The sequence below is a fragment of the Schistocerca nitens genome, chromosome 7 (assembly GCF_023898315.1).
Source record: "Schistocerca nitens isolate TAMUIC-IGC-003100 chromosome 7, iqSchNite1.1, whole genome shotgun sequence".
In the NCBI taxonomy this organism is placed as follows: Eukaryota; Metazoa; Arthropoda; class Insecta; order Orthoptera; family Acrididae; genus Schistocerca; species Schistocerca nitens.
The window spans coordinates 484663571-484678989 of record NC_064620.1 but is presented as its reverse complement, the minus strand read 5'-3'; the positions used below and the strand labels follow the sequence as shown (position 1 = coordinate 484678989).

Here is a 15419-nt window from a genome sequence, read left to right as displayed (position 1 = left end):
CCTGCACTCCTGATAGCCAAAGGCAAGGCAACCTCCACATTTCAGATGAGACCCCCCCCCCCCCACCAGCAGACATACCGAGTGCACATCATTGGCTTTCTTTCTAGCCCTGGATGCTATCTTCCTAAGAGACTCCAAAACACACTTAATGTTGGAGCTTCTGACAACTAGCGGGCTACCTGTCAACGAGTGCCTGCTCGGACCTGCTGATGGAACAGTCAGCTGTTCAATCACAGGGTGAGTAGGCAAGGCCAGGCGTCCAGCCTTCATTTTGGTCATACTGGTTCTTTAGCTTGAGCAATGCAAACGCGTTTACATACCGCCACCCACTCTGTTCTGAAGGCGGATCTATCACATCGGGTACACTGGGAGATGCCTCAGCAGCAGAACCATTGGTTTAAACAAGCAACACATAAAGTGTCCCATGTGATGCACAAGATTCTCTGCCACCACTACACCCGAGTCAGCAGCTATGAAGGCTGCTGATTGTAGCCAAAACTACATTCAACTGTTCACTAACTGCAGCCAGCTCTCCTGCGTCTGCACGCTGTACACATGCATCCTACCCATCCTAGCATGACTAACTGTGATAGTGAACTATAAAAGCTGACAGATATCTAGATATGCAACTTGTTACACTTGTGACATGTCACTGCGTAACTGGCTGTTCAGAAGAAATGACAACTGAGCAACAGACTGCCTAAATTTACACTTACTAAATGTGAGATTAAACCTCTTAAATATAAAAACATGCGTGACATTTAGGCAATATATACTAATTTAAGCAATATATACTATCAAGAAATCACAGGAAAAGCTGCCCGAGAGATGTGACACAGGTAACAGCTGGAGCAAGAATGAATGGCTAACTAGGTTGAACCAAATTGTCACTTTTCTTGAAAACAAACAAATAAGCAACTACTGCAATACTGACTGCCTGAATATACACTTACAAAACACGAGATTAAACTTCTTAAATACAAGAACACGCATGTTAAGAAATATATGCTTTTCACACAGGAAAAGCTAAATACATAATTCTAATGAATTGTCAACAGGTCCATTGCCATGCTAAGACAATGACCTCTTTGTGCATATCTATTTTAGAATTTGTGCATTACTTAATTAATTTCTCCTAAAGTTTGGGGAACACTTTGCAGAGTGGACTGGTAGAGTATCATTTATAGGCTACATCTTGTTCTCCTTCACACTCTCATTCTCAATAAAATTCAAATACATTTAACACTTTGACAACCAACCTCAAGCATAACTCCAGCCACAACACTGTGTTCACAGAATCATGGCTGAGTTTATCTCGGGCCATGATTTTCATAATGCTCAAGGCACTTGTTGCTCAAAAACTGGACTCGTTTTGTATGAGAACAATGTACAGACAATTCGCTACCCGACCCTTGGAAAGTGCTACTTTCTGTTGTCAGCTGTTAGAATTACTTCGAAGTAAGAAGTAGTGATTGTAAGAGCTTACTTTTGTAACTGACTGAGCCATTGTCTGCTCACGTTGTCACAAGTTTCATTTATGTACTTGTTAAGTTTTGCAGTTTGCTGTAATTTCGCTACAAATATGTCACATTTGTTGAGTGAGCAAGAAATTTTGGAAATTCAAGAGGAAGAATTCAATGATTTTGGATCGGAGAGTGATGTATGAGTGGGAACAGTCTGAAGAAGATTCTTATTCAGGTAAGCTGTAGCCTGCGACAATTTTTTGTCACTAATATTATTGCTACAGATAATGCTGCTGTAATTATAACTTAGTTCTGTTTTAGTTACCTTAAGCTTATCTTTTTTACAGTGAATCTGGTGACAAAGCTGCATCCAAAGTGAGTTTCAAAGATTCGTTCAGCAAACAAGAGGCAATTTACTGGAAAAATAAGCTGGTATTGTCCTGATGGCAATGTACCTCTTTGCATGCCAGAATGCTTTAGACTTTCTCATACAAAGCAAATTACATGTGAAATAACTCAATAAGTCACAGCAAACATTACTTTTTTTTAAGGATAATTATGCTTTGTCATTATTATCTTAAAATTTTTAATCTGTCTAAGAACTACAACGAATATAAAAAATAGACCTTGGAGCTTGGTCTTTTGTAATGGGTATTACCCTTTAAGATACATCAAATTCAAATTTTCCAACAATATTTTAAATAGTGGCATAAATGGCTTATTTTCTGTACTCCAAATTTTTCTTTGCGACTGGACACCAAAGTGTTAATGGTGTTGAATTTACAGTGGACCACAGACAACCAAAAACGTGTAATTTCTTTGTACACTGAATGTAGTAACACTGTTCACATTTTACGTCGCACTTCTAGACCGGGACTGTATCTTAGGCATGCCCAATGTTAACTGACTGGGCACGGCCCGTGCTGCCTGAGTTGTTGTTGTTGTTGTTCCGCCGGCAGAGGTTGCGTCCGAATTCTCGCGTGCCCTCTGGTGGACGGGACTCTACTTGCAGCAACTACCGTCCATGACGCACCGTGACGATGTGCGCCTCCCACGATCTTTCTGGTGGCTACTGCACTCCTCCTCCTTCGGAGGGGTGAAGCCACTGTGATCCACTGCGTCGGAAGGTGGAGCGTCGGGCAGGAGCGATGACCTCCACATCCATTGGAAGGCTGGAGTCGAGGGGATCCGCCAACCCTCGAGCCGAAACCTTCGAATACGGCTGGAAGGGACCCACACGAAGAGGCCCCCGTCGTCCCACCACCACAGCCCGGGACAGAACGGGCGACAAGCTGTTGAACTCCGGATCCAGTTCCACCTCGGGAGGGGCAAGACCCAGTGGCGGGGACGATGGGGAAGGGACGACCACAGGTGAACCAGCCTCCTGAGGAACCAGGCCTGCGAGGGGGGCCGGCTCTCGCTGGGGCATCTCTGACGATGGCGATGCCGGTGCTGCAGCTACTGGAGGCTGCCAAGGTTGAGAACCATCGCAGTGCGGCGGAGTCACAGCGGGGAGAGGCGGTAATGTCCCCGGAGAAACCAAGACGGGTGCCGGCAATGGGGAAGCCGGTGTCCAAGAGGTCGGAGGGTGGGTGCCCAAACGTGGACGTAGCTGATTTCGGTGATGACGTACCACCCGGTCACCCGCCTGCAAGGTATAGAGCCGGCGGCCATTTCGGCGCAGGACCACCGCCGGTATCCAACGTGGATTGCGACCAAACCCACGTGCCCAGACCAACATACCCAGTGGAAAGCCAGGTACTCCGTCTTGCGAAGACTGGCGAGGATCAGGCCGGAGGAGGTGCAGCAGAGTCCTAGGTTGGCGCCTCTGGAGGAGCTCTGCGGGGCTGCGTTCTCCCATTGGTGTGGTCTGGTATGCCGTCAGGAAAAACATCAATGCCTCCTCCGCAGGAAATTCGTGCACATACTTTTTCATCTGCGTCTTAAATGTGCGCACCATGCGCTCAGCTTCCCTATTCGATTGTGGATGAAAGGGGGGGAGAGCAAACGTGCCGAATACCGAAGAACCTATAAAAATCCTGGAAGGTCTGCGAAATAAACTGCGGACCATTGTCCGAGACCAGGGTGATTGGCAGACCTTCCACAGAACAGATTTTTGCTAGTGCCTGGATTGCAACTTCTGAAGTGGTTGAGGAGCAGCGAACCACATATGGGAATCTGGGATAAGCATCAATGACAATGAGCCAAAAGCCATTGAGAAACGGGCCCGCAAAATCAATGTGAACACGTTCCCATGCTTGGGTTGCCGGCGGCCATGAAGAGAACACTGCCCTGGGAGATGCCTGTTGGCTCGCACACTGGGAACAGGTGGCCACCAAGTGCTCAATTTCTCTGTCAATACCGGGCCAGTACACATGTCTGTGAGCCAAGGTTTTAGTATGGAAAACACCCCAGTGCCCCTCATGTAATAACGTGAGGACCTCCCTTCGTAAACTTGCTGGAACAACCACGTGAGGAGCTGTATCATCAGTAGCCAGAAGGAGAACTCCTTCCAAGACCGAGAGGCGGTCTCGTAGAATAAAATAATTACAAAGAGGGTCCGAGGCCCGGCCTGGAGGGTGGGATGACCACCCCTGCTGAACGAGGTGAACTACTTGCCGGAGAACCGGGTCAGCTGCCGTTTCCCTGGCGACTCGAGAACTAGTGATCGGGAAGCCATCAACCGCTTGGCACAACACCACATCTAAATGAAAACACATAATCTCCCCTCGATCGAACTGAGGATCCGGGCCCACCAGAAGACGGGAAAGAGCGTCGGCGTTGGCATGCTGTCCAGTAGGGCGAAAATGAATGTCATAATGGTACTTAGAGAGGAACAAGGCCCAGTGCTGTAGTCTGTGGGCCGCCCTATCCGGAATCTGAGAGGCGGGGCCAAATAACGATATTAACAGCTTAAGGTCAGTGATTAACTGAAACTTCGTGCCATACAAGAAAGGGTGAAACTTGGTAACAGCGTAGACAATGGCCAAGCCTCTTTTTCCAACTGGGAGTAATGGGCCTGCGCGGGACTAAGAGTTTTAGACGCAAACGCCAGTGGTTGCTCGGAACCATCTGCGTTGCGAAGGGCCAGGACCGCCCCCACCCCATACTGCGAAGCATCTGTAGCCAGGACCAACGGCTTATGGGGGTCAAAAGTAGCCAAACAAGGCGCTGACGTGAGGAGGCCCTTCAACGAGGTGAATGCTCGCTCGCATGCAGGCGACCAATCAAAAGGAACACCCTTGCGCAGAAGGCAGTACAGGGGGCGGGCTACGGTGGAAGCCCTGGGAATGAACCGGTGGTAATAGGCAATCTTGCCTAAAAAAGCTTGTAACTCTTTCAGCGAAGTGGGCCAAGGAAGGACAACGATACCTTGGACCAAACTTCCTAGTGGCTGGACGCCGTACCGAGAGATGGTGTAGCCCACATACTCAATGGACGGTTGGAAGAAGTTGGACTTAACGCAGGTTGCAACGCAAGCCCACAGACCTGAATTTGAGAAAGAGGGTGCGAGGTTGTGCAAGTGTTCCTTCGTGTTGCAGTCTGTGACAATTATGTCATCCAGGTAATTAATACAATGAGGGATTGTCGACGTGACATGCTCAAGATAACACTGGAATATCGCCGGGGCACTGGATATTCCGAAGGCCAACCGCTGGTATTGGTAAAGGCCAAATGGGGTGTTGACGACCCCCAGCCGTTTGGAGTCCTCATCAAGTGATATCTGATGATAAGCCTGCGAAAGATCGATTTTCGAAAAATATTGGCCTCCCGCCACGGCGGAGAACAATTCATCAGCACGAGGCAAAGGATAGATGTCCACCACCAATTGGGAATTAATGGTGGCCTTGAAATTGCCACAAAGACGTAATTTTCCCGAGGGCTTCCTGACAATAACGAGTGGCGAAGCACACTCACTAGAAGAAATGGGAAGAATGACCCCTAGGGCTGTCAGCCGGTCTAGCTCTTCCTTTACCTGAGGGCGGAGAACCAAGGGGATCTGCCTCGCCCGTAGAAAACGCGGGCGAGCCGACGCCTTCAACGTTAAGTGAGCTTCAAAATCTGAAACACGCCCCAGGCCCTCCTCAAAGATATCTGGAAAGTCTGAGATCAAAGATTCCAATGATTGACAGGGAACGTCTTTGGAGACCAACTGTATGGTGTCAGCGATAGAAAAACCGAAAGCTTGAAAGGCATCCAGGCCAAAAAGGTTAGCGGAGCTCGCATCACTGACAACAATAAAAGTAATAGGCTGAGTGACTGATTTTTAAGTCACGTCGGTAGTGAATTGACCCAGTAGGGGAATGAACTGTTTACCATAACCGCGTAGACGCCGGTAAACTGGTGCCAACGGGGGCGATCCAAGGTCGGAGTAAGTTTGTGCATTCAACAACGAAACTGCCGCCCCCGTATCGACTTGCAGTTGTAACCGGCGCGACTGAACCGACACCTCGATAAAGAGTTTGCGTGCTGATGCGTCGGGAGCCTGGCCCGATGAAACTTCCTGAATGTCAACGTCCATGTCCTCTGTACCTGCTTCCTTCGATTCTTTTGAGGCTGAGCAGCAAACTTTAGCAATGTGACCTTTTTTATTACATTTGCGACAAACGGCCCAACGCTGGGGGCACTCTGACCAATCATGATGGATATAGCATGACGCACAGGATGGCAACAGGGGCCGGCGGCCGGAACTCTGTTTACGCGCCATGCGGGAGCGGCCGTAACGGTCGGATTGTACCGCTCGCACGTCGTCCACCCCGGACGCAGTGGACGCGGCTGCGCCGCCCTGAACCGCTGCGATGCGCACCACGCTTCCAACTGTTGACCTGCGGCGTGAGAGACTTCATACGACTGAGCAATGGACAGGACTTCCTCGAGGGAAGGGTCTTCCAACTGCAGGGCCCGTTGCCGGACCTCCATATCAGGGGCCGAATGAACAATGACGTCGCGTACCATAACGTGGGCATACGACTCTCGTGACTGCTCTGTGACAAAATGATACTTGCAACTAAGACTGTGCAGGGTAGCGGCCCAAGCCCGGTAAGACTGATGGTGCTGTTTCTTGCATTGATAGAACTCGACCCTAACCGCCACAACATGCATGCGGCAGCGATAATATGAAGACAGCAATGAACACAATGTGTCAAAATACGAGGACGAGGGTTCCTGCAACGGCGCTAGCTGCCGCAAAACTTCATACAGCGAGGGAGATATCCAAGACAAGAAGAGAGCACGACATACCTCCGCATCGGCAACATGAAACGCCTGGAAATGCTGCCGAAGGCAATGTTCATATGCGTCCCAATCCTCCGCCGTCTCATCATACGGGGGAAAGGGAGGAGGGAACGGCGCTGGAGCAGACTGCGTGGAGAGCAACGCCGGAAGCACTTGTTTCATGGTGGCCATGAGCTCCGTCTGCTGCTCAACCAAAACCCGCACTAAATCCTCCATGCCGTGGATAAACTGCGAAACCGGAATAACGACGCAACACGCGAAAGAATGACCCTACTCGTCGCCAATTGTGTAGTAACACTGTTCACGATTTTTGTCGCACTTCACTTAGTGTAGACCGGAACTGTATCCTAGGCAAGCCCGATGTTAACTGACTGGGCACAGCTCGTGCTGCCTGAGTTGTTGTTGTTGTTCCGCCGGCAGAGGTTGCGTCCGAATTCTCGCGTTCCCTCTGGTGGACGGGACTCTACTTGCGGCAACTACCATCCGTGACGCGCCGTGCCGATGTGCGCCTCCCGCAATCTTTCTGGTGGCTACTGCACTGAACACAATATCCTCTCCAAAAATAATTCTTGCAATCTCAATTACAGTGGCATGTATTTCAATACATCAGCGTTAGCAAATTCCTCTTAAGACCTGGCACTATATGGAAGCTCCATATTATTGTTTTCCAGCATTTCAATAATAAAATCCTTACTCCATTTCACAGGATTCACTGGATTTAATTCTCTCCACAGATAAAACATATTAATTTAACATGTGAAATCACAACATGCCACAGTCACACATCATCAGCACTTTAAGTGCATAAAAATAAAAGTATGCGCAGGGCTTGCATTCACATTTCTAATCTCATTCACATGTTTTACAATAAGGTGGATGTCAACAACCTATAGCTCATAATATTACAACAAAATAACTATCTGGAAAGCAATGAAACTTTGCCATTAAATAGATAGGACTTACACCTTTAAAGCATGCACACGAGATCATTCATGAAAGAACAGCCAGGCATCTATGACTTTTCAAAAAAAATACTTGTGGAAAGCATGCATTCAAGTAAATATTTTCAGTCTTTTCAACCAAAATGCAATGTTCACATACGAAACAAAAGAGGAAACTTTCGTGAACCTGAACAGGTCTGACACACTGCTACTTAAAGCCAGCAGTAAATCATAATGATGTGGATATTAGTAAAGTTATTCTCTATTATTAGATCAAAGTATACTATGTTGTTGTTGTTGTTGTTGTTGTTGTGGTCTTCAGTCCTGAGACTGGTCTGATGCAGCTCTCCATGCTACTCTATCCTGTGCAAGCTTCTTCATCTCCCAGTGCCTACTGCAACCTACATCCTTCTGAATCTGCTTCGTGTATTCATCTCTTCGTCTCCCTCTACGATTTTTACCCTCCACGCTGCCCTCCAATGCTAAATTTGTGATCCCTTGATGCCTCAAAACATGTCCTACCAACCGATCCCTTCTTCTAGTCAAGTTGTGCCACAACCTTCTCTTCTCCCCAATCCTATTCAATACCTCCTCATTAGTTACGTGATCTACCCACCTTGTCTTCAGCATTCTTCTGTAGCACCACATTTCGAAAGCTTCTATTCTCTTCTTGTCCAAACTAGTTATCGTCCATGTTTCACTTCCATACAAATACTTTCAGAAACGACTTCCTGACACTTAAATCTATACTCGATGTTAACAAATTTCTCTTCTTCAGAAACGATTTCCTTGCCATTGCCAGTCTACATTTTATATCCTCTCTACTTCGACCATTATCAGTTATTTTACTCCCTAAATAGCAAAACTCCTTTACTACTTTAAGTGTCTCATTTCCTAATCTAATTCCCTCAGCATCACCCGATTTAATTTGACTACATTCCATTATCCTCGTTTTGCTTTTGTTGATGTTCATCTTATATCCTCCTTTCAAGACACTCTCCATTCCCTTCAACTGCTCTTCCAAGTCCTTTGCTGTCTCTGACAGAATTACAATGTCGTCGGCGAACCTCAAAGTTTTTACTTCTTCTCCATGAATTTTAATACCTACTCCGATTTTTTCTTTTGTTTCCTTTACTGCTTGCTCAATATACAGATTGAATAACATTGGGGATAGGCTACAACCCTGTCTCACTCCCTTCCCAACCACTGCTTCCCTTTCATGCCCCTCGACTCTTATAACTGCCATCTGGTTTCTGTACAAATTGTAAATGGCCTTTCGCTCCCTGTATTTTACCCCTGCCACCTTCAGAATTTGAAAGAGAGTATTCCAGTTAACATTGTCAAAAGCTTTCTCTAAGTCTACAAATGCTAGAAACGTAGGTTTGCCTTTTCTTAATCTTTCTTCTAAGATAAGTCGTAAGGTTAGTATTGCCTCACGTGTTCCAACATTTCAATGGAATCCAAACTGATCTTCCCCGAGGTCCGCTTCTACCAGTTTTTCCATTCGTCTGTAAATAATTCGCGTTAGTATTTTGCAGCTGTGACTTATTAAACTGATAGTTTGGTAATTTTCACATCTGTCAACACCTGCTTTCTTTGGGATTGGAATTATTATATTCTTCTTGAAGTCTGAGGGTATTTCGCCTGTCTCATACATCTTGCTCACCAGATGGTAGAGTTTTGTCATGACTGGCTCTCCCAAGGCTGTCAGTAGTTCCAATGGAATGTTGTCTACTCCCGGGGCCTTGTTTCGACTCAGGTCTTTCAGTGCTCTGTCAAACTCTTCACGCAGTATCTTATCTCCCTTTTCGTCTTCATCTACATCCTCTTCCATTTCCATAATATTGTCCTCAAGAACATCGTCCCTGTATAGACCCTCTATATACTCCTTCCACCTTTTTGCTTTCCCTTCTTTGCTTAGAACTGGGTTGCCATCTGAGCTCTTGATATTCATACAAGTGGTTCTCTTCTCTCCAAAGGTCTCTTTAATTTTCCTGTAGGCAGTATCTATCTTACACCTAGTGAGACAGGCCTCTACACCCTTACATTTGTCCTCTAGCCATCCCTGCTTAGCCATTTTGCACTTCCTGTCGATCTCATTTTTGAGACGTTTGTATTCCTTTTTGCCTGCTTCATTTACTGCATTTTTATATTTTCTCCTTTCATCAATTAAATTCAATATTTCTTCTTTTACCCAAGGATTTCTATTAGCCCTCGCCTTTTTACCTACTTGATCGTCTGCTGCCTTCACTACTTCATCCCTCAGAGCTACCCATTCTTCTTCTACTGTATTTCTTTCCCCCATTCCTGTCAATTGTTCCCTTATGCTCTCCCTGAAACTCTCTACAACCTCTGGTTCTTTCAGTTTGTCCAGGTCCCATCTCCTTAAATTCCCACCTTTTTGCAGTTTCTTCAGTTTCAATCTGCAGTTCATAACCAATAGATTGTGGTCAGAATCCACATCTGCCCCTGTAAATGTCTTACAATTTAAAACCTGGTTCCTAAATCTCTGTCTTACCATTATATAATCTATCTGATACCTTTTAGTATCTCCAGGATTCTTCCAGGTATACAACCTTCTTTTATGATTCTTGAACCAAGTGTTAGCTATGATTAAGTTATGCTCTGTGCAAAATTCTACAAGGCGGCTTCCTCTTTCATTTCTTCCCCCCAATCCATATTCACCTACTATGTTTCCTTCTCTCCCTTTTCCTACTGACGAATTCCAGTCACCCATGTCTATTAAATTTTCATCTCCCTTCACTACCTGAATAATTTCTTTTATCTCGTCATACATTTCATCAATTTCTTCATCATCTGCAGAGCTAGTTGGCATATAAACTTGTACTACTATAGTAGACATGGGCTTTGCGTCTATCTTGGCCACAATAATGCGTTCACTATGCTGTTTGTAGTAGCTAACCCGCACTCCTATTTTTTTATTAATTATTAAACCTACTCCTGTATTACCCCTATTTGATTTAGTATTTATAACCCTGTAATCACCTGACCAAAAGTCTTGTTCCTCCTGCCACCGAACTTCACTAATTCCCACTATATCTAACTTTAACCTATCCATTTCCCTTTTTAAATTTTCTAATCTACCTGCCCGATTAAGGGATCTGACATTCCACGCTCCGATCCATAGAACGCCAGTTTTCTTTCTCCTGATAACGACGTCCTCTTGAGTAGTCCCCGCCCGGAGATCCGAATGGGGGACTATTTTACCTCCGGAATATTGTACCCAAGAGGTCGCCATCATCATTTAATCATACAGTAAAGCTGCATGTCCTCTGGAAAAATTACGGCTGTAGTTTCCCCTTGCTTTCAGCCGTTTGCAGTACCAGCACAGCAAGGCCATTTTGGTTAATGTTACAAGGCCAGATCAGTCAATCATCCAGACTGTTGCCCCTGCAACTACTGAAAAGGCTGCTGCCCCTCTTCAGGAACCACATGTTTGTCTGGCCTCTCAACAGATACCCCTCCGTTGTGGTTGCACCTACGGTAAGGCCATCTGTATCGCTGAGGCATGCAAGCCTCCCCACCATCGGCAAGGTCCATGGTTCATGGGGGGGAAGTATACTATAACAAATCATTATTGTGAATAGGCAGATAGTTTCTCAATGAATAAATCTTTTTTGGGTGTTATTACACAAAGTCTTGAAAGAAGTCACTCTCCTGTACGAGGCTGATTTTTATTTGTAACAACACTTTATTTCATTGGTGATTGGCTAATATTTCTCCTTGACCACTATTAAGCAATGTCACAGAAAATAAAACAATGAGAATCTAGAATGGAGTATTTAATTTATTTACCATATGGCGACAAAAGCAAATATTAAGATATATGTGTAGTTTGCAATTATACATTTAAGGGTTTAGACAAAAAGCTAATAAGTTTAAATTCTGAAAATTAATAATTCAACAACACTAAAATAACATTTAAAGCATAAAATTAGGACTGTTAATCAAAATAGATACATTTAATCAGAGTTCAACGTCTAGTGAATGAAGTGAATTGATAGAGAGAGCAGCAATAATAAGATCACTGAATGGTCACTGATATTATCCTAGAGGGCAGCTTCTGATAATATACTGAATGGTTTGTTCTTGGGCTCCAGAACCACAGGTTGAAGATTTTTGAGTCCCTACTTGTGCATCATAGCATTACACTGGGCGTTAATGGTTCCTACCCTGTTCAGTCATGTCTGCTCATTCCTCTTCAGATCAAATCATGGTAGGCTGGCCAATGGATCTTTAACATCTCGATGTTTTATTGTTGTGTCATTCCATCTCTTGCACCACTCTTCTTTAATGTCAAACTACTTCTTGTTTCTTCCATTAAGCCGCAGTGGAATGCGTGATATCAAGCAGTCTGGAGGAGTGTCATTTAAGACTATATGAATCTGGAGGTTTTGGGGGTTGTCAGGTTGATGCAGGTTCCTTCATTCTTGATTGGTTGCTTTTTGGCGTTGCAATTCAGATGGTGGAATATTACTGATGGTGTGCAACCGAGGGATTGGTGTGGATTTTACTGTACCCATAATGATTCTCATTGATTCCTTCACATGGATGTCTGGTTTTCTTGTATGAGCACTGTATTGCATTACTGGAGCACAGTATTCAGCTACTGACCATACTAGTGTCAAAGCTACAGTCCTTTGAGTGGATGCTCCAATACCTCAGGTTGTGCCAGCCAGTTTATTTATGATGTTATTTCAGGTCTTTAGCTTTTGGCTAGTGTTTTCCAGGTGTGTTCCATATTTTAAAGACCAATCGACTGTGATGTCAAGGTATTTAGACTGGAAATGTGTCTGATCCTCTGTTAACAGATTCACATTTACCTGTTGGTTTGCATTTCTGTTGTTTAAGTGGAATTCACAGACTTTTCTTGGCTGCATTTGGTTAGAGTCTATTTGCTTTGTAATAGGCATTGAGACAATATATTTTCTCCTTACTCAACATGTGCTGCTTAGTATGGCTATGGCAAGGTCATTGACATAGCAAAACTTTTGTCTAGTAGTAGTTGGCATGCCACTTATGTACAGACTGAAGAACAAGGGTGCTAGGATGGATCCTTGGAAAAGCCCACTTTATGGTAAATGACTATTTTTGGAATATTAACAATATGAAAAGGATAATCTGCTATTTGCCCAGTAGAGGAGGCATCAAGTGGCACATAGGCAAATTGTAAAAGAATGCTCTCATGTCCAGGTGATAATGCTGGGCCTTAGCACCTGGAGACAACTGAGGCCATGTGCATGTGAGTTGCGGTTGTGTGAAGGTATGCGAGTTTTCTATGTCTGATGAAGGAGTTAGCCCAAAAGCTGAATATATCTAGCATTCTTTTACAATGCACCTGTCTGCCACTCAGCACCTCTTCTATGTGGTGAGTAGATTTCATATTTTTGTTCATGTTACAAATTATCAAATTTTGATGTTGTTTGATAAAATTATTCTCTGCAAGTAGATGGTAGGTTAAATGTTGCACCTGCACAAACTAAGCGGCCTCATCAATGATTTCTAATAGTCAGCACCAACATACACTGTCATAATGCACACAAGATGCTGTTACAGTACATGATAACTACCCTAAATACTAATTCTGAAGTATTATATCACCAATATTGGCACAAATCAATGCTCTCTTAATACCTCTTAAATATGTAAGCATTTTCTTATCAAAGAACACATTATGTATAGGAACTCCTACTATTGCCCCCTACCACCCTCCACTTTTTCCCTCCTTACCCAGAACCATGGAGTTTGCCACACTGGGATGGCTTGCCTTAACAATACAGGTAGCTGAATCATAGGTGCAAACACGTTAGAGATGTACATGAGAAGAGACCAGATTAATACATGGTTCCTACAGAAGACCAGCAGCCTTTTCAGTAGTTACATGGGCAACAGTCTGGATGTTTGATCTGGATTTGTAACGTTAGTCAAGGGTTGGGTTGTTTGGGGGAAGAGACCAAACTGCGAGGTCTTCGGTCTCATCGGATAAGGGAAGGCGAAGGAAGTTGGCCGTGCCCTTTCAAAGGAACCATCCTGTCATTTGCCTGGAGCAATTTAGGGAAATCATGGAAAACCTAAATCAGGATGGCTGGACGCGGATTGAACCATCGTCCTCCCGAATGCGAGTCCAGTGTGCCAGCTCGCTCGGTAATGTTAGTCAACACAGCCATGCTATGGCGGTACAGCGAACAGCTGAAAGCAAGCAGACACTACAGCTGTTACATTTCCCGAGGATATGTAGTTCTACTGTATAGCTTTATGATAACTGTATCCTCTTGGGTAAAATATTTTAGAGTTCCCCATTTGAATCTCTGGCTAGGTCTATTCAGAGGGATGGTGTCATGAGAAATAATTAATCTGGCATGCTATGTGTTACGATATGGAATGTTAGGTTCCTCAATCAGGTAGTTAGGTTAGAGGATTTGAAAAGAGAAATGGACAGATTGAAATGAGATACACAGTAATGAGAATTACTGAAGTGCATCTGCCAACACGCAATGAAATGTGGGTAACATATGAGCAGGACTAATAATGAATCCAAAAATATGAATGAAAGTAAGCTAGTATGAACAATACACCAAACACATTTTTGTAGCCAAAATACACACAAAGAGGAGACCCGCAGAAGTAGTACAAGTGCAAGGCCTACTAGATCAGTGGACGATGAAGATACTGGAAAGAATGTATGATGATATAAAAGAAATTATTCAGTTACTTAATGGAGATGAAAATTAATTTGTGGTGGGGCACTGGAGTTCAATAGCATGAAAAGGAAAGGAAGGAAGGAAAAGTAGTAGGAGCATATGGACTGAGGAGAAGACTGAAAGGGAAAGCCACCTGGTAGAATTTTGCACAGAGTACAGTTTGATCATTGTAAACACTTGGTTTAAGAATCATCATAAAAGCTGGTATATTAATTGTTCACTCTAAGAGGAGTTATGGAACAGTGACTGCTGGGGGGGTAACTGTTTGAATGGAAATCAGTACAAGGTATATGACTTCGGACCAATATTCACTCATTTTCAGACAAGCCTTAGCTTTCAACACAGTTTGCAATGATAATTTCATTGAACATATCAGCAAATTTAAATCTTTTCTAATTCAATTACATGTGATATAAAATTCTGTGTGATGTGTTTGCTTTTGTTTGAGACTAAAGCAATGGAAATTCCTTGAATAGTTGACATTTGTTTAAGACTATGTAGATGTGCTGAACACACTGTCGACTGCTAGCTATGGTTGACTAGGTTGATTCTGCTGAACTGTCAGCGCCAACCAAGGCTATTAAGCTTCTATTGAAAATGCTACTTTTGTCAGCCTCCACACATAACTCTTCTTCTAGTGAACAATTAATACATGGGCGAGACCACGAGACATCAGAAGGTTTCAGGGAGATTGTACAATGGTCAATCCAGGGTGTATAAATGGACAAAGAAAAAAATTCCCAGGTTTTTCCCGAATTTCCCGGTTAAAAATACCCTTTCTCCCGGGGTGAAACTACACTTTTTCCGTGTTAAGTGACAGTATGCTTTTCCTTGGAACTGTAAAACTTGTCAATCCGTTGGATTGTTATGGTTCTACACCAGTGTAGAATTTCCCGGCACTTTACAAAACGAAACTTAGGAAAAAAAAACACGTTTTCGAAAGACCTGTGATGTGCAACAACATATAGGCTGCATTTTCGTATGAAGAAAGTATAAATTCGAACTCCGCAAAACACTGCATGTTACTTCCAGAAGCATTGAAACTGAGATTGCAATGT

At 44.2% G+C, this 15419-nt stretch overlaps 1 protein-coding gene across 1 annotated transcript in view; it reads right to left on the bottom strand.

The window, feature by feature from the left end:
• The window catches only part of LOC126195700 (PR domain zinc finger protein 10-like), a 91836-nt gene that overhangs the window by 5541 nt on the left and 70876 nt on the right, over window positions 1–15419 (bottom strand). The window contains exon 6 of the mRNA XM_049934328.1: window positions 3293–3333. Within this exon, the coding sequence (XP_049790285.1) occupies window positions 3293–3333 (41 nt within the window). The remainder of the gene's footprint in view (window positions 1–3292; window positions 3334–15419) is intronic.